Source organism: Aythya ferina, assembly GCF_964211825.1.
Source record: "Aythya ferina genome assembly, contig: HAP1_SCAFFOLD_140, whole genome shotgun sequence".
Classification (NCBI taxonomy): domain Eukaryota; kingdom Metazoa; phylum Chordata; class Aves; order Anseriformes; family Anatidae; genus Aythya; species Aythya ferina.
This window is the reverse complement of record NW_028181385.1, coordinates 190,915-215,370: the sequence shown is the minus strand read 5'-3', so window position 1 is coordinate 215,370 and position 24,456 is coordinate 190,915. Positions and strand designations below refer to the sequence as shown.

At 41.5% G+C, this 24,456-nt stretch overlaps 1 protein-coding gene across 1 annotated transcript; it reads left to right on the top strand.

Moving 5' to 3' along the window:
* Positions 1-3,363: 3,363 nt before the first annotated feature.
* On the top strand, positions 3,364-23,019 carry LOC311428794 (ubiquitin carboxyl-terminal hydrolase 42-like; the record flags this gene model as incomplete). The annotated part of the gene is made up of 21 exons (XM_084540075.1): positions 3,364-3,519; positions 3,853-3,966; positions 4,063-4,212; positions 5,151-5,293; positions 6,354-6,400; positions 7,399-7,552; positions 13,086-13,177; positions 14,780-15,017; positions 15,757-15,957; positions 16,542-16,652; positions 16,812-16,914; positions 17,119-17,186; positions 17,343-17,413; positions 17,945-18,027; positions 18,946-19,057; positions 19,435-19,575; positions 19,770-19,870; positions 20,334-20,475; positions 21,156-21,437; positions 22,242-22,330; positions 22,865-23,019. Coding segments are annotated over exons 8-21 (1,888 nt in total), but the record flags the coding sequence as incomplete, so codon positions are not given.
* Between the last annotated feature and the right edge of the window lie 1,437 nt (positions 23,020-24,456).

Below are 24,456 nucleotides of genomic sequence, written 5' to 3'. Positions count from 1 at the left end.
GACATGTTACACGACTGAATACTGATGTGTCCCTTAAGAGGGACATTTCCTTTCTTTGTTATGCGATGATTGTGGCTGTGGCCATATAGCTACGGTGTCTAGCCACTGCGTGAATATATCCTTCCCATCTTCTGACTAGAGTTCTCCGAATACTGATAATCTGAAAGGGTGCACAGAGAAATTCCTTATGTGAAAGGATGCTTGCCACTCTGTTCACGCAGTTTCATTTCATGGGGCAGTCAGATGGCTATGTAGCTATGTATTAAGAGGTTCTTGTACGTGTTTTAGTTTTCTTACCCAAGCTTTCCTTTTCACTAGCTGATCCGAAATGCTCAGAAGACAGCACCAAGCACAATTTATGTCCCAGATATCCATTTATGGTGGGACAACGCTGGACCTGCCTTGAAACTTACTTTTCTAACTCTACTACGTAACATTCCAGCATTTTTGCCAGTTTTGCTGCTTGCTCCGTCTGATGTACGTCACTCAGATCTCCCAGAAGAGGTATTTGTCAATACTTTTCTTACTATTTCTTCAGTGTCTTGTAATTTATATATGCTTTCAGCATCAAAATGCTGTGCTTTCTTAAATGCATGCTGTTATTACTCAGGCACCCTAACAAATCACTTAAAATTTGCTTAGAGAAAAAGAATACTGTGAAAGCATCTGCTTCAGGTTTTTTCTGAATCAAGCAAGTGACTTTCACCCCCTTCTCACACATGCAAATAATAAATTAATACAATAATTCTGGTGGCTACAAAGTGGTTCAGTCAAGAATATGAAGTGCTTGAAATGACAAGAGGATGTTCTTACTGAAGAGATTTCTTCTGACAGTCTGCCATTCCATGCTATGTTGGGTAAACTGCTAATAATGCAATTTAGTAGAGAATTGAAACACTTTGATTAAAAAAATAAATAAATAAATCAGTTTCTTTCTTCATACAGGCCAAAGCTTTCCAAGCTGGAAAGCTGAGTTCCAATTTCTGCTAAAGTAACTTTGGAATCGAATTCTAGTTGTATTCCTAAATAAACTGTAGTAAAAGTACGTGCAGAACTTCATTGACTTCTGAGAGTTTACATTAAGGGAAGGTGCCCAAAACAGGACCACGCTGTTGTCATTCTGATGATTTGGTCTCAGTCATTGGGGGAAGAGAACGGGTCTTACCTAGACGTGTTTATTATCAACTGCTTTGAAAGTGCTTGAGTTCCCACAGAAGTTTTTGTACAGGCTGTAAATTCCTTCTAAAATAAGTAGTGAAATTCCTTACCTACCTTTTAATACTAGAACTTGAAAATGGAGGAAGACGTAGAGGTACTAGCTACTTCAGACACCTTTTGGGAGAGAAATAAAAACTCAGCAAAAAGCCCTCACTTGTCTGCTGAAGCCTTTCTCTTCCCTCTATAGCCATAAAGGTTCTAAGTAAAGGCTGCAGCAAGGCAAGTAAATACAAAGGAGGCGCTGTTGGATGTGGTGAAAGCCATTACTTTATCAGTGTAGCGTACAATCCCTTCACCGAGCATTAATTCTATAGGTGATTCTTAAAGGTGATATTTGAATTTGCCGTGCCAGCCTGTGAAAATGTAGCCTTTTAAGGCCAGGAAGATAACTTTTTTCAGTTTGTGTTCTTCAGGTTATTATTAATTTGAAAAGGTACTCGTCTTTTTGGAATAGAAGATGAGTTTTTTGTGGCCTTAAATCTGAAATGTCTCTCGTCCTTCTGCTTTAGATCCAAAAATTATTTAATAAGGAATTTGGAGAAGTGTGCAATATTGAGTTGCCTGGTAGGGCAGAGAGAGCATCTTTTTTTGAGGACCTAATTCTAAATGAAGTGGCTAAGCCTCCTGTAAAGAAAAGAGGTGAGGAGGATATGAGAAGTACATCTAAAACTTTCCTATCGAAGTTACTAGCTCTTTGGGCTTTGCTTTGGTGGTCATTTTCTGTCAGTAATTTGTCATATGCTTGTATTTGAGTACTGTAAATTGGCTAATTTTTCCTGATGAATTGAAGTTGATTGGACATTGAAAGTCGTGCCTGTAGCACCACCAGCTGAGCCTCAGAAGCCACAAGAGTGATCCCCACAAAAGTAGGGATGTTGGAGGAGGAAGAGGAGGATACCTTGCGTGACCTTAGAATTTTCTTGAGGGACGTTACTCACAGACTTGCCACTGACAGACATTTCAGGGAATTTGCAAAGCCCGTTGACCCACAGAAGGTAAAGTAGTGCTGATCTGTGTGTGTCTGTAACTTCTCAGTGTTCGTATTTCTCAGCGTTTTGGGTGAGGTTCAACTTTGTTTTTAGGGCTGCACTGTAAGGATTTTGCAAGAAGCAGAGGCAGTGCTTTTACTTCTGCTGACTCTCAAATGTCTCTTATGGGATTATTCGCTGAAAGCCCTGGTTTCATTCTAAAAAGCCAGTCCAAATGCCAACACAGTTTGCTCGTGAAAAGGCTTTGATATGTAGGCGTGTCACAGCACTGAAAAGCACAGAGATCTTTCCTTATAATTACAAACAGTATTTACAGGACTACTTTAATGAAGTCTGAAGCCCTTTATTGGACTGTCAGTTCCTGTGGGAACAGGAATAAGAGCAGCAGTTTGTAAAAATAAGTTTTGAGATCCTGTTCTCTGTTTCATCTGGAACTCCTCAATAGGAATCAACCATAAGTGCAGTGTGTTTTCTTTTTCCTCCAATTGGCTGCTTAGATGCCTTTTTCTCCTTAATTTATGAGATAAGCCTAAACTAGGGGCGTATATTTCAAAGACAGATGTAACTTGAATATACCTGCGGATCAGCAAAGTCCTCTTCTTGTGGGCATCCACTGGCTTTTCTTCCCCTTTTCTCCTAGGTTCTTGAGCTGTGAAAAATCTAGACAGATACATATGTCCTCATCTGAACTGGTCATTAGTCTCCTCTTCTGGTCTGAGGGAAGAAATGAGCACCTCAGGGCCCAGTTATCTCATTCTAAAGTAGATGCCTGCAATAGGTACTTCACAGGTGCAATTCATGCACCTTTTCCTCAATGTCGACAACGAAGAGAATGCCGGATGGCTTGCTCAGCTTTCACTGTTGTGATTTTCTGAAGCAAAGTGAAATGAATCTCCCACCCTCAGTGTTTCTTCTCTACCATGCACATGCTTCTGACCTCCCTACTTCTTGTTGTCCTCTCCTAGCCGCTCTAATGAAAAATGAAAGAGCCCTTCCATTTTTGAGAAGCAAACTGGTTAATTTCAGCGTCTTCTGATGCATCGCAAATGTTCAGGGTTTTTAGGAAGTCGTTTATTTAAAGTTTTCAGAATAATTTTAGTAGACAGTGTGCAAGGTTATGAAAACCTCTGAATGCTTGTATTTGATCTGCAGGTACCTGACTATGCCACAAGGATTAAAGAGCCGATGGATCTTTCAACAGTTCTGACTCAAATTGACTCGCGCCAGTACCTCGCTGCAGGAGACTAGCTGAAGGACATCGATCTAATCTGTAACAATGCCTTAGAGTACTACCCGGATCAAAGATCTACAGGTGAGGATGTGCTTTTTAGCCCTAGTTTAAAAAATCTGTCAAACGTATAGATGGAGAAATGCTGTGTGCGGACAATAGACTTCGGATGGATTAGATGATTTTGGACGTCCAGACTGTAAATATTTTATCATTTTGCTACTTGGGCATGGAATTGTGATATAAGTGTTCCCAAGGAACTAGTGCTTTTGTTTTAATTAACTTCGATGTTATGCTGAAAATATTCACTGAGAGAACCTTTCGGAACCAACCTATGAAGAAAGCAATTTTTTTCTGTGATCAAAACAGTTTCATTGGTTGGTAGACAACATTCAGTTAAAGTGTGTAAAATTTCAGATCGTCACAGCGCCTATGTTTTGCAAGACACTGCATATTCAATGGTGAGGAACGAAACGGATACAGAGTTTGGACGACTTTGTGAACAAATTAAAGAATCTCGTGAGAAAAGAGGTACGTGCTTTAACGCTAAGGATTTGAAGACTTGTCTCTGCATTTGTAACTAAAAATGCACGACGAAGATCTTTGGTATCTATTCTTTCTTGCAAGGTCGCACCTCTGCAGCGTGTGCTCCATGCGACAGCTCCAAGTCACCACAGCAGAACCCTGCTACTGAAGACGAGAAACCAGATGAAGAGAGTAATGAAAATGAGGAGGTGCCAGCGGCACCTGTAGATGCCAGTACACCCATTTCTAATGGCAAGTTGCATTTTATTCAGCTGCTCTTGTCGTTCATACCTTCTCTGTTCTTGAGGTGCAACAGGTGTCTCTGATGCCTGGCTCTTTATGGCAGAGGTATTTTGTTTTCAAATTGACTTCCAAATGGGAGAGAGAAATCCAGAGGTCATTCATTCAATATAGTGATGAATTAAAGTTCAAAGAAAGTTGGTTCATTTGATGTACTCTTACTGGAACTTCATTTTGTAAACAGAACGACCCCCCACTCAAGGATATCACAGCTTCCCTCCCGTACTAAAAATGATAGTACTCACCCTTGTAGGAGCAGCAATGTGAAGAAGGTCAAGGGCAGTAAGAAGGGTTCAAAGCTTTGATATAACAAGCCTTACACTTTTTTTGACAGAGCTCCTAATAAGCATCTTTAGCAAGGTCTGGAGATGGGAGAAAAACTCAAACTAGATTTTAATTCTAGGATGTATAATGTCAAGCTTGACTGTTCCTCTGAACAGTCATTTGAATTTAATTTTTTTTAATTTAAATTAATTAGTTTAGTTTTTTTAATTTAAATTCAATTGAATTTAAAGTTTTGAATTTAAATTCCAATTGAATTTATTGAAAAAAATTCCAATTGAATTTAAAGTTTTTGTTGTTGTTTTTCACGAAACACTAAGTTTATGTGAAAGGTTTTGCTGCAATATCTTTTTGCCAAGAATATTAAGCTTAAGTTATCCACAAGAAAATGGTGGGGAGAGGGAAGCTTTAGTTTTGAAAGCTTTTTTTTTTTTTTTTTTTTTTTCTCTCCAGGTTTTTCTTGAGCACAGCAGCGTTTCAGTGTCTGCCTGCCATTAGTTGCCCCACTACCAAGTCAGGAGGGTCAATTAAACTTGCGTGAGGCAGAATTTCTTTATCTGAATCTACGTGGTTCACATAAATATATTCTTGTTTCCTTCTTTCCCTAGGATTATTCTTCTCCCAGTATTGAATGTTTCAACGGACACCGTTTAAGATCAATGAGCAAAAGCATCCTGCGGTGTTCAGTCTCCAGCTTTGAAGAAAGTATGGCGATACTGAGGGGAAATGTCAAGAGAAGATGCTTTTCAAGGTACTGTATTTCTATATGTTCAATCTCTGTTCGATTTGTAGATTGAAAAGCAAGAGAGAAAGCATGTGCAGTGAGTTGTGGCCTGATAAACCTCCGGCTAAAATCAGCAGAGGCCTATGAGCATGCTGATGGCGTACCAGTACCTTAAAACTAGAGTCCCTCTTCTCAGTGAAAGTCTCCCGCTTTTCTAAAAAAAACTGTTTTTTTTTTTTTCCCAACCCCTTTGAGGTGTTCTTGTGGTTTAGCCCGGCCGGCAGCTAAACACCACACAGCCCTTCTGCAACCCTCCCACCTCCCTCTCTGGAATGGGGGAGAGAAATGGGAAAGTGAAGCCCACGAGTTGAGATAAAGACAGTTTATTAAGACAGGAAAATAATAATGATGATGATGATGATGATGATAGTACTGCTACTAGTAATGTGTACAAAACAAGTGATGTACAATGCAGTTGCTCACTACCCGCTGACCAGTGCCCAGCGTAACCCCTAGCAGCCCGGCTGCCCCGCCCTATCCATGGTGCAGCGTGTTGCCATAAGGCATAGAATTCTTTGGCCAGTTGGGGTCGGCCATCCTGAGTCTGTCCCCTCGCAGCTGTTGCTGTGCGCCGATTCTGATCGCCAGTAGGACAGTGAGACACCGAAAGGTCCTTGGCTTGTTGTAAGTACTGCTCTGCAGCAATTGAAACATCGGGGTGGTATCAGCACTCTTCTAAACATCCTTTCACACATTCTAAGCCAAAACATAGCAACCTACCCGCTACTAGGAGGAGAACTAACTCTGTCCTAATTGAAACCAGGACATGTATCTTTTCCACTTGGGTGCTATTGCTCATAATTTTGAGAATTCAACACGAGCAAGCTAGGAAATGTGGGTACATACAGAACCGCGTGTATATGGCACGCAACAGACTTGGGATGTGGATCCTGCGTGAGGCCTACAGGCTTCTCTTTGTATACCATGGAGCACTGGCTTGTAAACATGGTGAAATTTCCCATCCTTGATGGGTCTAATACAACAAGTCTTTTCTCCCTTCTCTGCCCTGTCCTCTTTCTTAATGTAGGCAGTTGAGAAAGCCAAAATTGGAACGAAAAAAAGAATATAACACAGGTAAGTGGCTGTAAGTCCCCGGGATACCTATTTACGCTGGTTACTGAAGAGGATGGCACTTGGTCACTCCATGGCTTTCATTTGGCCCCAAAGCCTTCTGTAGTCATCTGAATTCACTCCTCAGTGACTTTTCTGTGAAGAGAGGTAGGTGCAAATAGGAGATTTTATGAATTCCTTGGGGAGGGAGCAGTGTGAATTGCAGCTTGGTAGGCACAAAGCAAACTGTTCTAATTGTGCAAAGTAAATCGATACTTGATAACTTCAAACTTAGTTTTATAGCTGGCAAGCACAAAAGTAAACCTTAGCTGTGATCCTAGCAGCACAGTGGTGTAGCTCTTCCCTTCCCCTTGTCCTCTTGTCTCTTTTAATGACAGTGCAAGCAACAAACCTGTGCCAAAGGGTGCTGTATGGTAAACAATGGGCAGGCTTTTTTCTAAAAAGCACGAGTTTGAGTTATCTGGTGTTTGGGTGTTTCTCTTGAAACGATTCTTCCCTCCTTGAGCTGTTAGATCCTAATGCAGGAAATGGAAGTGCTGCATGCATAAACAGAGTAATCAAACATACACCTCTTAGGAAGAGGCTTGCAATGTCATAGTGTTTGTTTTGAGCACTGTTAGATACAGTTTGACATGAATGGAGTGAAAACACCTTAGAGAAAGGTGTTGATTGTTCTCACTTTTCCAAGACAGAAATAACTGGAGTAGATTTCCCTCCTGCATGGAACAAAAGTTGCACGTTTGTTTTTGTCTGGCTAGCTTTCAGTCTCTTTAAAAATTTCCCCACAGGTCCCAGTTTTAAGTAGACAGTTTAAACGTGCAGAGCGATAAAGAAGTGGAATGCAGTGGTTGTGACAACAACTTCTGATCTGAAATGTAAAGAAAAATCAATCCACTTCAGGGTGCCTTTTTTGTTTGTCTGTTTACATTTTACAAGAGCAACGGTGAAATAAGGAGAATCCCATCTTCACTGTTTCAAAATACTTTGTTTCTGCGTTTCAGTCACCAGAACATTGAGGAGCAGAGCTGGTGCAAAAACTGTGAGACGAGTCCACGGAGAAAACAGGGACTTGGAGCTGCGCCGCAGCTGTAGAGTCGGACACAGTCGGTACTCGACTACTAACTCGTCCATTCTATTTGACAAACTTATGACAAAGTAAGTCATCTTTTCTTGCAGACCTCTTAGAATGATCTTTCTTAGCAAGCCTTTGCACTATGGCATGATGTTGGCCTCGACTTGCTCTTTATTTTGACAGCAAAGAGGTATGGCTGCTCCTGGCATTTCCTTCATGTTTACAGGGAGACACCGTTACCTGGCTAGATAAACAGATTTTCTTGAAGGTGCTATTTCAGCATATAAGAATTGATTTAAAAAACAACAACAACAACAAAAGTGCTTCATGGCTTACTAGTTTTGTAATCTCACATTTCTCCAGGAATACTTGATTTGCTGCATTTCACCATTACACTCGTCAGCGCCGCTGATTCTGGTTTATCACTATTTGCATTGCAAATATCCTTGTCCAAAGCTTAAACCGATGTATGCACTGCTTGAAAACAAAACCTGAAGTTGCAGAGCAGAAGACTCAAGTCATTATGTTAGCAGCTGTGTAACCATACTGCTTTCCAAGCATAAGATGTCCAGCTTATTTTGTTTCTATGAAGAGTTTAAATGGCTCCCGTTAAGCAAAGATGTCCCCACACTGATACTTACTATTAAGCAAGGATTCCACCTCCTTTGGCTGAGGTCTGCTCCCTTACTCATATTCGAACATTCATCCAAGTAGCCTGCAATTCCACACTCTCGGGGGAAAGTCCATAGAATAGAAAAGGTTCTTCCAGTCTCTTCCTCAGCCTTTTTTTTTTGAAGCATGCAATAAAGCAAAACATTCACAGGCTGCCCTTCCATGCAAAACAAGGCAAATTAGTAAGACAGGAGCCACAAAACTGATTGTCCTTTAAAGTTAAAATGAGATTTGAAATAGATCGAGTTAGCAAGTGTTGTAAGTCTGTAGCTAAGTCTGGTTTTGCCAATGCAGCACAATTCCCTATCACGTAGCCAGAGCTGCTTCTGTAGCTCCAAGAAGCAAAACTGCTTTGAACAAATACTGTGTCATCAAAGCATTCGTTGGCTCAGTAGGCACGGCTCAGGTTCAACAAGTTTGTGAAAAAATGAGTACTAACAGAAGCAGCAGGGTCCAAAGAAACACTTTATGTCCCCACTGCGAAATGAGGGGCTTTACCTTGAGTGTTATGCACACTGTCAATAGAAAAGCACTGTAACAGAATCTGCCACGGCAGTCTGCATGTTACTGAAAGACCATCGGAGTAGGACTGCAGCAAGATCGTTCCGAAGTTACAAAAAAACCATGGGGGTGGGAGTTTAGTTGCGTTAGATAACACAATCTTAGATAAAGATTTTGGTCTTAACGTAAAAGTAAGGATGTCTACTGATCTCTTCAACTCCAACAACTGAAGCCCAAGTCTGAAAAATCGCCTTTAAGAATGCAAAGAAAATATTTAACTCTTCTGTATGTTCATACTTTGCTATCAAGCAAAGGAATGAATGCTGATGCCTTAACTATGTAGGGCTGTAGCTTACAGAGAGACTACACCTTCCTGTTTTTTTCCCTTTAAAAACGTTAAATGCACGTGAAATTATTTGGGGGTGTTTTCACATGCAAAGCCTAATGCAGTGCATGCAAGCCCTGTCATCTTCTTCCTCTAGTAGTGTCGCGTTAAGGGGTGTAGCCAATTGACCGTCATGGGTCCCGTCGGATTCAGGGTGCTGAACTATCACGGTCACGGATTCACCAACAACGCAGTACGGCCTCGCTCTAGTCGCGTTCAAGGAGAACTCTCACAGCTAGGAAGAATGCAATTAAGTGCAATTTCTTACGGCGACAGGTACACAGGTTCTTTGGATTGTCAGTGATAAATTCACTGTCTGCAAAAGCAAGCTAGCATGCATGAAATGCACAGGCACACAGCCTAGGTATTAAGACATTAAAAAGCATCAAAACTCTAGAGATTTCTAAGATTCCACAGAGACGCCTGGTATAAGCAAGCGTTCAGATCTTACCCCACGGCGTCCCAATGGAGTGGGGGTGGGGGAGTGAGAGGCTCAGCCTGTCGAGTGATGTCAGAAGGAATCCTTCCTGATAGTATCTTCCCTAACATCCCCTTTCTCTTAAACCAATTGGTATTATTTTCTATCTTTAAGGTGGAGCTTGAGTGACTCTAGTCGTGCATATCTTGGTTGTGCTTGGTAGAAATGATCTCACTTGCGTTTAAAGGTACAGGCTGTGAGAAATTCCGAGGGCGTGCTCAGTGAGGGGTGGTTGCACCTTGGAGGCGGGGTGCTTTTGGAATGGAGGTGTGCTTATGATGCCTAGTCGCTTAAGGCAATTACTCCACAAGTAGTAACTTAGTGTTGATTTAACTACAGCATATCTAAAACATAAGAAGGATGTTAGTAAGGAAGAAGCTGATGAAACCAGTCCTTAAATCTTACTACTTATTGTGCGTGAGCAGACTGGCGTGAGTTTTAGCTATACTGGCAAATATCAAACCACACCTGTGTCGTCCCAGAGCTGGGAAAAAAAAAAAACAAAAACAAAAACAAGGAAATGTTGAAGCAAATAGGGAGGCCTGTAGCTTGTGCAGTCTTCTAGCTGAGAAAATAAAGAAGGAGAGAGACAGGTAGCCTTGAGCTAGCAGAAGCAAGGAAGAGAAGGGCTAAAAGGGAAAAAACAGGAAGGAGAACACGAGCTCCAGACTGACCTATAGTAACCTTTTTCTCATTAAGGGTCATTAGCACATTAAAAATCACACCTGTCAAAATGCTAATCTATGCTAATGTGGGATTCGGTGTGTGTCCCCCCTCTCCTGTTCCCCCTCCCCCCCGGTATTCCTCTGTAATGCACAAGCTCAGTCGAGATAAGTTAGGTGAGCTGTAATAACCAATCCAAAGGAGCCAAAGAGAGAGTTTTCACAAGTTTCCTGTGTATAAATGATGGCGATTCAAGTCAGAGGTGTGCTTGCTTTGCGAAAGATGGCCAAGTACCTGACTCTGCAGAGTTCTATAAGTAATTATATAATTAAAAGACCTTTGTGTGCATTCCGACTCTGGGTGCTTATTGGCGTGGTGCACTCTGCACGAACCTGCGGACAACATCTGTACTCAGTGTCATGCCTACAGACAACCCTTTACTGTTGGGACCTGCATATTTTTCTGTGCATTCAACACAACCCCTTTGGCACAACTAGTTAACCACGTAGCTGCCAGTCCACCACTCAGTTGCACTTGTGAAGAGGAAAAGCTATTTCCATCTACTGTAGGAGCACATCCTCTAAATGCAAGCTTCACTCACCTGGTCATTTACTGCAGGACAAGATTTGAAAACTGTTGTTAAGTTCTGGGTTTCCTGCTTACAGGAAAAATTAAGTGCTAGATCACCCTCTACTCCGCTTTGTCTGCTGCATTTAATGGAGATTAAACTGATTTTGTTTGCTCCTCTGTTTATGGACAATGAGCTGAAGGAACAGGTACAGCACATTAGCCTGGAATGCCTTCCCTCCCAACCAAAGTAAACTGGATCTGTAACTAACACAAGCAGAAGCAAGGCTTCCGTGTTTTCAGCTGAATAAAGTTCCAACAAAATCATCCTCTGGGATTTGAAGCTTACTTCACATGACATGCCAATGACTCTTTTCCCTCTATTGTAAAGCGGATCCCTGCTGTTAGTTGCTCTAGAAGCAAAAGAATCATCGTTTTGGTTAACAAATAGCCGCTTCTGCAAATGAGAAGTGTTGTGTTCTCTCTTCCCTTTGAATGACTCCACACTTCTCATCAGCTACTGGATTGCTGACCTAGAATCAGAGAACATCCCAAGGTGGAAAGGACTCCCAATAATCACCAAGTCCAACTGGTGGCTCCACACAGGACCACCCCAAAGTGAGACCCGATGTCTGAGAGCATTGTTCAACACTTGTTGACCTCCGTCAGGCTCGGTGCCATGAGCAGTGCCCTGGGCAGCTGTCTCAGTAGCCAGCCACCCCCTCAGCGCAGCACGTGAGGCGCACGGGGCTCGGCGGGGCGGCCCGGGAGGGGAGGACGGCGGGGCGAAGTGGCAGCTCCCTCAGAGCCGTCTCCCCGCCGCCTCGGCCGCATGTTGGGGCTTTTTTGTGTCGGGGCTTTTTCGTGTCACGCCCTCAGGCTCTCGCCGTGGGTGAGATGCTGCTCCCCAGCGCGGACCCCTTGCACGCGGGGCCTGCCCGCGGCGGCGGCGGGAGGGAAACCCCAACCCCAAAGCCCTCCCGGCAGGGAGAGCTCGGGGTGAGGGCCGATCCGGCACCGACAGTAAACACACGCCGGAGGAAACACTCTGGTTTTAGCCGTGAGCAGCGCGGCCAGGTTCAAAAGGCGTCACGCTGGAGCTCGGAGTTTGGCGGCGTTCCGAGGCCGTTGTGGCGGTTGTGGAGACGGCCCCGGCTGAGGTGGCTGCTGCTGACGCTGCTGTCCCCTCTGTCCCTGCTGTTGCCGCTGTTGCCTCTGTTCCCGGACCTTGGAGACCCCCGGCGGCTCCCTGTGCCAGGCCCTGTGGCCCCGGGGAACTGCCCGCCGCCTCGTCGGCCAGCCCGGCAGCAATCCTGCCAGCACAGAATAGCCCACTGCGTTTCAGGGTAAAGTGACGATTAATTTCTATTTCCTGGCCTGGGTGCTGCTTTCTTCTTTAAGGAAGCTTCAAGGTTAAAGGTTCAACTCAGTTATGTCAGGGTTCAACTCCGTTTCGTGAAGGGGCTCTTGTACGAAAGCTTAAGCTGGGATTGACTCTCTGCTAAGCGGAGGCCAAACGTGGACCTACTGAGAAGCAGGTCCTAAGTGATAACATTTTCTAAAGAGACTGCTAAACACATCTGAAGAGTGCTGCTGCAGAACTCTGAATGGGGGGATAGCAACTGTCTTAACTGATCTGGAATCTTGAATTTACTTTTCAATGGACAAGAGGTGTGTCTCTCAAGGCAAACAAAGAGAGGAGTAACACCCGATACTCATGTCAACATAAATTTATGCTCAGAGCATAGGTGTAGGAACAGCATCGGTATGTATATGGAACATCGGGAGAGGAAGCTCTATCGGTATTTACAGTTTTTCTACTACCTTGTCAGAGAGACGTCATCTCCAAATGAGAAATGGATGTATTTTGAAACAGTGGTGGTGGATCGGATTTCTTCTTTCTAGTGTTAATATTTGCTCTTGAATCGTACTTCATACCTGGTAACACCTCAATCAGTTGTCAAAAATAAACTTAAAAATGTGTAAGGCTTATCTCATTGGTCAGTATAAAGATCAAGGTCTTCCCTTCCCTTCCCTTCCCTTCCCTTCCCTTCCCTTCCCTTCCCTTCCCTTCCCTTCCCTTCCCTTCCCTTCCCTTCCCTTCCCTTCCCTTCCCTTCCCTTCCCTTCCCTTCCCTTCCCTTCCCTTCCCTTCCCTTCCCTTCCCTTCCCTTCCCTTCCCTTCCCTTCCCTTCCCTTCCCTTCCCTTCCCTTCCCTTCCCTTCCCTTCCCTTTCTCCCCAGTATTGTTTTTCTGTTCTCCTTCTCACTGCAGTCTTGATTTTGTTTCTTGTCCCTTAAGTATGTTTTCAATGTGTTGCTGAAACATTTTCCCTTTCAATCCTAAAAAAGGAGCTGTCACTGGTGAAGATCAGAGCTTATCCCTGAGCCCAGGAGCTGTCACCTTAGTCTTCCAATCGGACAAGGACGACTTCATTTCTCATGTAAATGCATTTGTCAGGTTTGCGTATTGTTTTTTCAGGAATGGAAAGTGTGTATAGAATGGATTTAAAATCAATTTTAAATGTAAAACGTCAAGGCAAAAAAAGTTCTAATTACAACCTCTGCACACAATTTGCCAGCTGTGGGACTAGGAGTTTTCTTATTTACTGTGTTTTGTTTAACGTGTCTGAAGTTTAATGGATAGCAATCAAGGCGTGCTAGAAATCTGAAAGCACTTTATGCTTTGTTCTCTCCGTCATTTTGGTATAACAAACTAGCTTATGTTTTAAACCCTCCATGAGGTTAGTGGTTTCCCTAAAGGTAACAAGTCCCTGTGTGCTACAGTAAGACAGTAACAAAACATGAAGTACAGAAGTTCATCCTGTCATTATTCAGCTTCTGCCTATGGACACACAGCTATGCTTATTTAAAGCGGTATCACCTTGAAACCTAATCAGCATTTTAAAAAGGACTTTGTAGCAGTTATTGGCTTTTGTCCTGGAGGGCTGAGGTTTGTTTTGTTTTGTTTTACATTCAGCATTTCCGTTTCTAGCTTACATTCCCCTGTTGTTTTGCATGAGGAAAACGTGCAACTTTACAAAGTAGAACGGAAAGAGCTGCTTTTTAGTCTAACTTTTCAGTTTTTCGTAGGAGTTTTAAATGTGGTAGGAGTAAAACACCAGAAGTACTGCTGCCAAAGTTATATTCAAACTCGTCTTTCTTGGAGAAGCAGAAGAAGCCCAGGGAGAAATGAATTTGCAAACATGCTCTTCATGCTCTCCTTTCCCAAGATTTCTCTGAGATATAGCCCATCCTCTGTGGGTTTTGAGGTATATGGTTCCCAGGAGTGAAAAGGAGGGCCAAACATCTCTCCTCTTGGATCTCAACATGCCAGGGCTTTAGTGTACTGCCACTTACGGCTCCGCTTTTTCACCTGGAAAAAGCGACCACATGATGTAGACTGAGGAGCCCTCAGAAATTAACTTGCTATCACCAAGTGACGCCCATGAAAGGTGTATTTAAAAGCTAGGCTCATTATAGAATCACAACAAACCCCTCATGACTGGTGCAGTAGACAGTGAGGTAGAGGGCGAGCCCTGGAAAGACAGAAGAAAAGTAGCAGTGAGTTCTGGGTACCTTTGTGCAGACGAAACAGAAAAACGCAGGCAGTGAAGTAATAGTGTTCCGTTACTCATGCCAGCAATAGATAATTGCAACAATTATCTATTAGATCATAGGTACTAATTAACAGATAATTGCGCAACTCCGGAAATCAATAAATAACTGATTCCCCTCAGAGAATGTCTTCTACATTTTTATATTAAAAAGACTCCAGAGTTGTAATGGATTAAAATCCTACGGAAGGGAAAGAAATGGCATCAGCCACTAGTTCTGCAGAAGCTAGAAGTAATACTGATAGAGTTTAGATGGAAATTTTCACTTTGTGTGTTTAGTTTGGGGATTCTTTTTAAATCATTCATACCAGCGATTTAGTTCTTAAGGCTGTTTCTTTGAGATTAAGTGACAGGACTTCTGCTACTCTTTTCTTCTTGGAATGCTTCTTGATATTCTTACGTCAACCAGAACTTCTGTCTCTGTCGCAGATGTGAACAATGACCGTAGCTAAGAAGCCCAAATCTTCAAAGCCTAAAAAGCCCTCTTCAAGGCGGTCTGGCAAATCCAAGAAACCAAGTCCTAAAATAGTGATGTCACGCACCGCCAACTGGGGCCGGATAGTGCCTGCAGAAGATTCAAGCCAAGTCTCTGTGGCCCAAGGACGTGGAGGTGCTATTTACTGTAGATCATCTGAAAAATCTAAGGCTTTTGCCCCAAGAGATCTAAGTAAGTGTGCGTTTTATCCTGCCTCCATTTTCTTCAAAGCAAAAGTAGAAAATGCAGTTCTTACTTGTTGCACTGATAGAGAAGGGGACTACTGTGAACAAAGACTTCAAAAGCGAATCCCCTAAGGCAACTGAAGTGACTGATGTTACAGAAATTAATTTTGATATATTTACAGTCAACAAAGAAATGTGGGGAGCTTTTTGTAATGCACAGATTCCTCCATGTCTTTTCTGTTTTGCAAAGAAAAGTGTTTGATGGTTGCTATTCACAGCTTCCATTCTTCACAGGTTTTTTGAATGATAACATTGCTCAGGAAAAAACCTGGTATCTGTAGGGGTACCGTCATTCCTAGTTCCTAGTTTTTACGTTTTTACCGTATAATTTCAAGTCTAAGTTTGTGGTTTAAGTTATAATAAGGAAAAAAACAGTAGTTGAGTTAATCAGGTTAAAGATTATAGATGGAGAGGAACTTGGCATTAGGTGCTACAAACAGAATGGTAGTTAGCCTTGCCTTAGAAAAATTAAAATGGTTGACTAAAGTTGTTTGGTTTTTTTTTCCCCAAAACATTGTGTTGACCAGCCAATTTGAATTTGGTGGTATTAAAGCTGTCTGCAATAAGTTTTTCTGGTTTGGATTGTAGCTAGCTCCTCTAGGTGCTCCTGCAGAATAGTATTTTTTTAAATACCTTTCTTAGAAACAAACAAACAAAATCTCTTTTTAAATTTAACTTTCTTGCAGTCGTTAATGATGGAATTGCTCCGCCACAGAGCATTCTTTTTCCACCTGAGAAGATTTGTATGGATTGGCGAGAAACACAAAGTGTTGGAGTTGGCCTGTACAATCTTGGCAACACATGTTTTCTTAATGCTACCCTACAGTGTTTGACCTACACACCCCCACTTGCCAATTACATGCTTTCTCTTGAGCACAGCCAGTCATGTGAGTACTTTCTAACAGTATTTTGAATCTGTTGGATAGCTCTGAAGGTGAAAGAACAGCAGTGATTCTGTGAGATAAGCTTATTTGCCTGATTTTACCTGTAGAAGCTGGCTTTGAGCACCGTATTAGCAGTGGGCTCCGAATAGCATATGGAGTGCAATTAATGCACCATGTTTTATTTAGTTAGTTAGTTATTTGTTTGTTTGTTTATTAAAGGATCATTTATTGCTTCATGGGAATAATGAAGTGCATTGGACAGTAATGCATTTAGTAGTAATTTTGGAGAGTAATACATTTTGCAGCCTGTGGAGTTCACATTCCTGTCAGCCTTTACAACTGCGACTTTGCAGTAGTCTTTTAGATTTCTCATCACAAAATGCATTTGAATACAGGCTTAGTGGATATTTTTCTTCTGTAAAGTTGTGTGAAATGAAACGTTACAAGACTGTTGGGACATTGGCATCTTGGGAGAATAGAATGTAGCAAGGAGAGTGGATATTGTATCTATAGTTTAAATTGTACTTAGATGTTTGTAGGTATGGATATTTCGCTGGACTGGGATGCTTTGTTCTTTCACTCTTCAGGTCGTGAACAAGATTTTTGCATGATGTGCACGATGGAGACTCACATTAACCAGGCCCTGCGTTGCACTGTTGATGCTATCGAGCCTACGCATGTTATCAGTAATCTCAGTCGTAAGTGGCTTCAGATGTGTTTCTTTTCGATAGCTTGTAATCTTCAAATAATTATTTGATGTGTCTAAGTGGTTTTAACACTCAAATGAAGAGAGATTCTAGAAATACAAGAATGATTTCATTTTTAAATGTGGTCAATACTATCATCTTCTTATTTAGGAATAGGACAACATTTCCGTTTTGGCAGTCAAGAAGACGCACACGAGTTCTTGCGCTATACTGTTGATGCTATGCAGGAAGCGTGCTTGAACGGAAGCACCGAGTAAGCATAAACAAGTTCACTTTCATACATTCTCTAGCACCTTCTAGTCCTTTATTTACTCTCAGAAATGATCTCTAGCACTTTTTAGTGCCTTATTTACTATCAGCAACGAAAGTCTACATCATCCTTGGTTTTCATCAAACTCTTTGAAGAGTTAACTCTGTGCCTTAAATCTTCTGAGGTCTGATTATAATTTATTTCCAGATTGGACAGATCTTCTCAAGCTACCACCATCATTCATCAAATATTTGGAGGATTTCTAAGATCGAGAGGTACTTGAAAAAATATTCCTGTCCTTAGAACTGATCTGTGTCTTTTGTCGGTAGTAAAGCAGTCTGTAGTTTGTCTAAAGTAGTATCTGTCAACAACTTGAATTTGGACAGTTAGTCTCCTTCACATAATGTTAAGCATTTATATTTTGCTTCCAGTGAAGTGCTTGAATTGCAAAGCAGTTTCGGATACGTATGAGGCATTTCTTGATATCACTTTGGATATAAAGGTAAGATGTTTTCTAAATATAATTCATGATGTTTAAGTACATGCATAACTTTCTAAATTAAACTTGTTTAACTTAAAAAACCAAACCACATATAATGTTAAAACATAAGAGCTTGGTGGTGCTAAGGAAGTGGATTGGACTTTGTCCTTCTGTGGAACCCATGTAAATAGTCTCCACATTTGCATTGGGTTTAAGGGGAAGGAATTCTCTTTCTGCAAAAATGATAATGCTGTCATACTTCTTTGTTGTTCTACCTCAATATACATCTAATTGTTAGACTGATGAATTTGTCCCCAGTATTGATGACAAAACACACTATAGATGCTGTCTAGGCTACTGGAAAAGTATTTGTTCCAAAGTCAAATGCCTTCCAGGTGAGGTCAATGCTGAGCATGCTCTTTCTGCCTCCTTCTTCACAGTGCTCCTAGTAGATCGCTTGAGTATGTTAGTAAGATTCTCTTATAAACTACTAGTGTGTCTCTGGAATTTTGAATTACGGTGACTTTACGCTCTTCTTTCTCGCTGCTCTAGGCGGTTTCGTCTGTTAGCAGAGCTCTGGAACTCTTTGTGAAACCTGAAGAGCTGGATGGAGAGAATTGCTATAAATGTAGCGAGTAAGATTTTGACGGATTAGGTCTTAATCCTAGATGTCAGTTTTCTATGTTGCATGACTCTGTTGGACTACCTCTAAACTTTGGATCTACTTACAAGTTTTGTGGAAGTTTATAAAAGACTTGGATTTTTGTTTCTTTGGAGGGGGGAAGTCTTGTTCATAGGCATTCCCTATGGGTTTGCAATTCTCTGGCTTGTATTTTGCCATCAGAATTCAAAAAGAGCTACTTTTGTTCTTTCTATTTATTAGCTCTCGACAGTACTTTTCTTGATGTAAACTGCCCAGTTTCCGTTGTTCTCTGGGCTAGTGGCTAATTTTCACTGCTTACGCCGTAGGTCCTACCTTGGAGCGGGCAATGTGTCAAACTGAACTATTTTGTTTCAAAGGATGGCAGATGGTTTCAGTGTCTTTCCAGACAAGCTCAGTACATGAAGACTTCCTACTGTTAAATGTCTCCCTCCTGTAGAATGACCATGTGCTTCTGTTGTATTTTTGATGTTGATAGTCGACCTATGTTGGAGATTATTTGCAATTTCTAGTCCTGGGGACCAAGGCTCTCTCGTTCCGCTTTCAGTATTTGTATTTCCCTTGAAAGCTGAAAGAATGTATCCAGGATTGGAGTTCAAATAGCCACTTTTGTAGACCAAGAAATGGTACCTTGCCATCCAACCTGGTAATACCCTTTCGTGAGAGATTCCTGTTCCCGCTATGCTCTGAGTTGTTGGGAAAATTGACCTTCTTCTCTGTATTAACAAACCTGACACGCAGTGCATGGGTTTATGAAAAGAAAAAAGACCAACCTATTATGCAAGTAAATATCATTCAAATAGCATAGGCATGCGTGAGACATTAAAAGGAGTTTGTTTTGGGGGCGAAAAAAGAAGATGCCTTCAAACACTTCTCTCTGCTTGTTTTTAAGGTGTAAAAAGATGGTTCCTGCGTCCAAGAGATTTACCATACACCGTTCTTCCCAGGTTCTCACAATATCACTGAAAAGATTTGCAGATTTCACAGGTGGAAAGATCAACAAGGTATATTTACCACTGTAATGCAACTATATCATTGTGTAATGGGACATCCCCCAAAGCTGAAAGTTGTTAATATTTTCAGACAATAATTGTAGACTAACGACTATGGCTTATTCTTTCTCTTAATATCAATAAAGTTCCCGCTTGACAAGAAGCATATGCTTTCCTCTGAGAAGGCTGATTCATCAGGAAACAGTTCTCTGCAACTTCTAGTCTTAACCGTTGTTTATGGGAAGACTTATTTGTAGTGAATCAAGAAATATATTCGAGAAATATATTCTAGAAATAAATTCTAGTCTGTGTTTTTTGGAAGTGTTTTTCTCTGGCTAGTCCACGAAGTACTCTGGGATAACTTTTCTATCTTCTTGATGTCTCTTTAGGAGGTGAAATATCCGGAGTATTTGGACCTGAGAGCCTACATGTCGCAGTCAATGGGAGAACCACTGCTCTATGCCTTATACGCGGTGCTGGTACATCACGGTGTCAGCTGTCACTCAGGACACTATATATGCTATGTAAAGGTAGAAGTCAACAGCATTTCTAACAGGGTAAAGGTTGTGCTGGCAAACCAATTAAAGCATGACTAGCAGCTACTGTTTCTAGGGAAAAAGATTTCATTATATTTTTATTTGACATGTGTGTATTTTGTTCCTATCCGTGATTTCAATTGGAAAACGTGCAATTCACCTAAAGAAATCGTTGTCTTTATTTGCAGGCTGGTAATGGACTTTGGTATCAGATGAATGATGCAAAAGTAGTGCGTACTGACATTAAAAGAGTTCTTGGTCAGCAAGCTTACATACTTTTTTATATCAGGTAATAACAAATCTTAAAATGTGTTCAGAAGAGATTTACTTTCCTGTTATTGATATTTTTCTGTTTTGCAAGTGTTTTTCTTGCTATCCGGGGAGAAGATTATTATTTGTCTAATTCAGTTCTGTCTAACCTGAAATTCTCTGTGTCGTTTATTATCTTTTGTTGCTTGGCCTTAAACTGCAGCACTCATGTAAATTGCTATCTATGTGTTATCTGTAGCTGGCTAATTTAGAGAAGGAGAGAAATGAAGGTCATCTGTGGTGTAAGAATGAATTATTGCTGTGCAAGTGATAGTCTTAGTAGGAAGACTGTTCTCTACTTTTCAGTTTGTAGTCTTGGCGAAGCCTTCTGTAGAGAAGGCTTCCATATCGTATGAGCTGTTCCTCTAAAATGATAGGATGGGATTTAATCCAAGAGTAGGCTGAAAGAAAAACTAAACAACGATCACTGCTCTTTTCTGAAGGCGCTATGATTTGACACTTGGAGAACGTGCGTTTTACTTGCCAGCACCATCTTATCCCTGTTCATTCCCTCCTGGTCAGCAGGGGACTAATAGTAAGCAGGCTGGATTTCTGGGACCACGACTTCTTCCTCATATGATTAAGGTAATTCAGGGAAGTGGGAGGGCAGATAACGGCACCAAACTGCTAGTGGGTTTGGGGTTTGGTGTGGGGTTTTTGGTTTGGTTTTCGGCATCTTAGTTTTGTTTTCCTTCCCACGCTGCAGCTTTCTTCACAGCCCTCATGCTACAGCCAGAGTCACTCAAACAGTGGTTACTGCTAAATTGTGCAGCCATGCGACTCCATTACTTTATAGCTCCAAGACAGCTTTCTAAAGCACAGAGAGCTACGCTCTTTGACAATTTAAGCAGAGTGTACTAATCCTCAAATCATTTAAAAGAGGACTTGTTTTTCCTATCCTCGTCACTTTAGCTAAGACAGGGAAAACTAATTGTCTTATTCCTGAGCACCAGAACAATTATTTCAGGCTTTTCAGGGTATGTTTAAAGGGGAAAATAAATATATTTGGGAATAGCAGCAGGTAATGTTAAGTTGCTTGGCTGGTTTTCAAAGATGATGTTAATTTGATACCAATCTGCAGTAAACCAAAAGCAGGAATTGAATACGCTTATTGGACTTGCATTTATCCTTAAAGGGCAGTGTGTTTTTCTTTTTAGGTGTTAAGACCATTTGTAGAAACACTCAGTAGGAGAGTTTTGTGTTTCAAAATGTTACATGCAGTGTTTGCGTTAATCCATCTTGCAATTTCTTCTTTTTAAATACAGAATTCAAGCCGTTTAAATGGAAATGGATCCATAAAAGAGGACGCAAAGACCACTGGTGTCACCCTAAAAAGGCCATCTTCAGCACCACCAATGGCCTGTGTTCAAAACCAGGCAATTACCAGGCCTTCAATGACTGATACGTCAAGAAAACAGAAGATCACCATCAGTATTCACAATAAATTGCCTGCTCGTCAGACTGTGTCACAGCCTGACTGTCTTAGCAGTGCTGTGGAGGATGAAGATCTCTACCAGGCTGTTCCTTCATCCACAATTACAAATTCGGTAATGCAAATGAAGCAAATGCAAACAAACAAAAAAGTTTCTGATGAAATTTTTGTGGAGCCAACAGTGAATGAAAATCCTAAACTCAGCTCTGATAACACAGTCCCTTATGGTGCAGAATCTTCAGGAAAATCTGAGGAGGAGTCAAAGGGCTTATTTCAAAGGAATTTGAAATGCAATGCAATGTCCTCTAATGGAATTTCGGTTGGAAAGGTAGTCCGTACATTGCAGCATTCCAACTCTTCCTGTCAGAATGCTGACAAAGGAAGATCCCAGCATGAGCTGCCAAAAACAGATTCACTAAATGGTGCTATTAGGTTAGTTAATGAATCTAAAGAAAACGGACTGAAACTTGATGATTCCACTTGCCGAGTTGAACCTGTTAAACCTTCTGAGATGTTCTTTTCTAAAACAAATGGATTGCTTGAAACATAGATTTGCTCCATCGAGAATTTCTCACCTACGATGTATCCGGAAGTGTTTATTGTGTTCCTAATTCAGGTGAAATACTGAGAAAACACAGCACAAATGTGATCGTAAGACTTTGTGGTATTATCCCCTTAGAATTTGCAGACCTGAGCTTACATTAGAACTTGTCAACTTAAGCTCAGCTGAGATAAAAATTCCTAATTTCATAAAGTAGATTTTGGGGGGTGAGTTGGGGTTATCTTTGAAGTGTAGATAACGCATACAACTCACAGCGGTCTTGCTTACCATTTAATGGAGACATTCTGACAAGACTAGTCCTCAGTACTACTACAAATAGTATTTTTTTGTCTACTGACTTGTGCGTTTTAATTGCAGATGCCTGGAGCTATGCCTTCAGTCAATCGAGAAGTCATCACGGAGTCCCTCACAGCCAGCCAGCTGAACAGCTTGTCAGAGGAAATGAGGTAAAATGAGCACAGTCTTATTAAGAAAAGACTTTATGGAAGTTCGTTACAGTTTTATCTGTCTACTAATAGTACTTAATGGAAGGATTTAAATTAGTACAATTCCATACTGTGTGTCCAGTGTCACGAACAGAACTAATGATCAGCACTGAGCATATCACTCTGATGCAGGTTGGTGCCTCAAGGAGAACTTGTGTTCCTTTATAGAATGTTTTTCCGTTTTTCTCCACTGTCTGGAGAAACATTGGCTGTTCCCCGCTCGCCCCTATGCCTTTTTTCTCAGAGCAGCAGGTGGAAGGAGACAGATGCGTTTGCTTTTTTAGTGCAATGGCTTCAGAAGCAAGAGGGGAAAAAGCACTTTCTCTGGGAGCTGAAGAAGGTGTCCTAATCACAGGAGAGGTTTCTAAATGGCATATCTTTGCGAGCGTTCCTGTAGTCCGGAGGTTTTTGTTTGTTTGTTCGACGTTGGAAGGTTTTACTCTTAATATTCACGTCCTTCAGCAGAAGTGAGAAATGGGTTTTTATTTTATGCAGTGTTGCGGAACCTCTGAAATCTCCTGGGAATGATGAATACCTCGCCCAGTACCAATGTGATGACCGTGGAGACAAGAAGAAACCAAGAAGATCAAAAGAACGTGACCTCATTTCAAAAGAAACCGTTTTGTCCGGCAAAGAGTCTTGTGAGCCTGGTGAGAAATTGCGGCAAACTTCCTCTCTCAAGTCTGACACTGAATGTAGCTCTAAAAACCTTTCCTCCTTAGCTATTGCAGATAGACACCAAGATACAAAGGACAAGACTAAAACCACTGAGAAAGAGCATTACCGAAGAAAGAGGGAACATGCTCCTAGTGAAGAGAAGGAGAGTCAAAAAGCAGGTCCTTCCAGCAAGAGGAGGTGTTCTCAGAGCGTGGAATTTGTTGAGCAAAAGAGTCACAAGCAGGAGTACTGGGAGGGAAGCAGGTACAGATCTTTCCCTCGTGAAAGAAACAGCCCTGAGAATGGCAGAAGAGCAGTCAAATATTCAAAGTACAGATCTGGCAGTGGAGGAAGATCAGAACAAGGTAGCAATAGATACTACCGATCCAAAGGGGAAAGAAGTTGGAGCAGAGAAAGATACTATCGAGACGAAGCACGGAGATGGGAAAGATGTAGCTATTACAATGATTACTATTCACCTCATGCGACAGGAGACAGTAGAGAGAGAAAGTTCTCTCACGGCGATGCAGCCTTTGACAGATCGACTGCAACTTACTACAGCAGGTCACATAAGCATTATCGTTACAAAAGCGGATGGCCTCACGGTTCCCTCTTGAGAGAGGAAGATGTACGTCGCTTTAGCACACCCCGAGCAGACTTGCATCGTTGCTCGGTACCTCAGCAACATTCCGGAAGACATTCTCGTGAAAGACATGCGCTTCCACCTGTGTCAGCTCATTTGGAGAACTGTCGCCAGAAAAATGAAACAGAAGGAAACAGAAAAAGAAAATATACCCGTGCAGAAGGTAGTGAAAGTGAAATAGAAAGGAAAGACAGAAAGATAGAAAAGGAGCTTTTAGGTGGTGAAAAAAATGCAAAAATATCACAAGTTCTGGAAGAAAAAGAAGTCTAAGGATAAACATGGAGAGAAGGATTCCAAGTAAGCAAGGATTCCAGCATACTCCACATTTTTTATCCTAATTTTTTTCTGGGTGCTTCTCATGTCTTCCTTTTTTTTTTTTTTTTTTTTTTTTTTTTTTCCTGGTAGTTTCTAAGTTATTTAGATAGCATCAGCTGGCTGGGGATCATGTTGTTAGGTTGATCAGTGAAGATAGGAAAGCTCTTGCTGAATTGTGTCAGAGCACTAGCTTTGGACCACATAGTTCGAATCACATCCGTACACCATTCCAGATTAGGTTAAAAGATTTTTTCTGCTTGCACGTATTCCAGAGCTAGCCATTGTTAATGATCTGTGTACAAACCAGGACCTATGGTCCTTCAATCTGATGGCTTAAGTTTGCTGCATCTAAAGTAAGTTGCGTGTGCACAAAGCACCACAAAATAGCTGGCATGCTGCAAATCATCACCTGTGGTAAAATAAATCAAGTTTCATATAGGCAACAAGTGCCACATCTTTTTTTCCCTTTTTA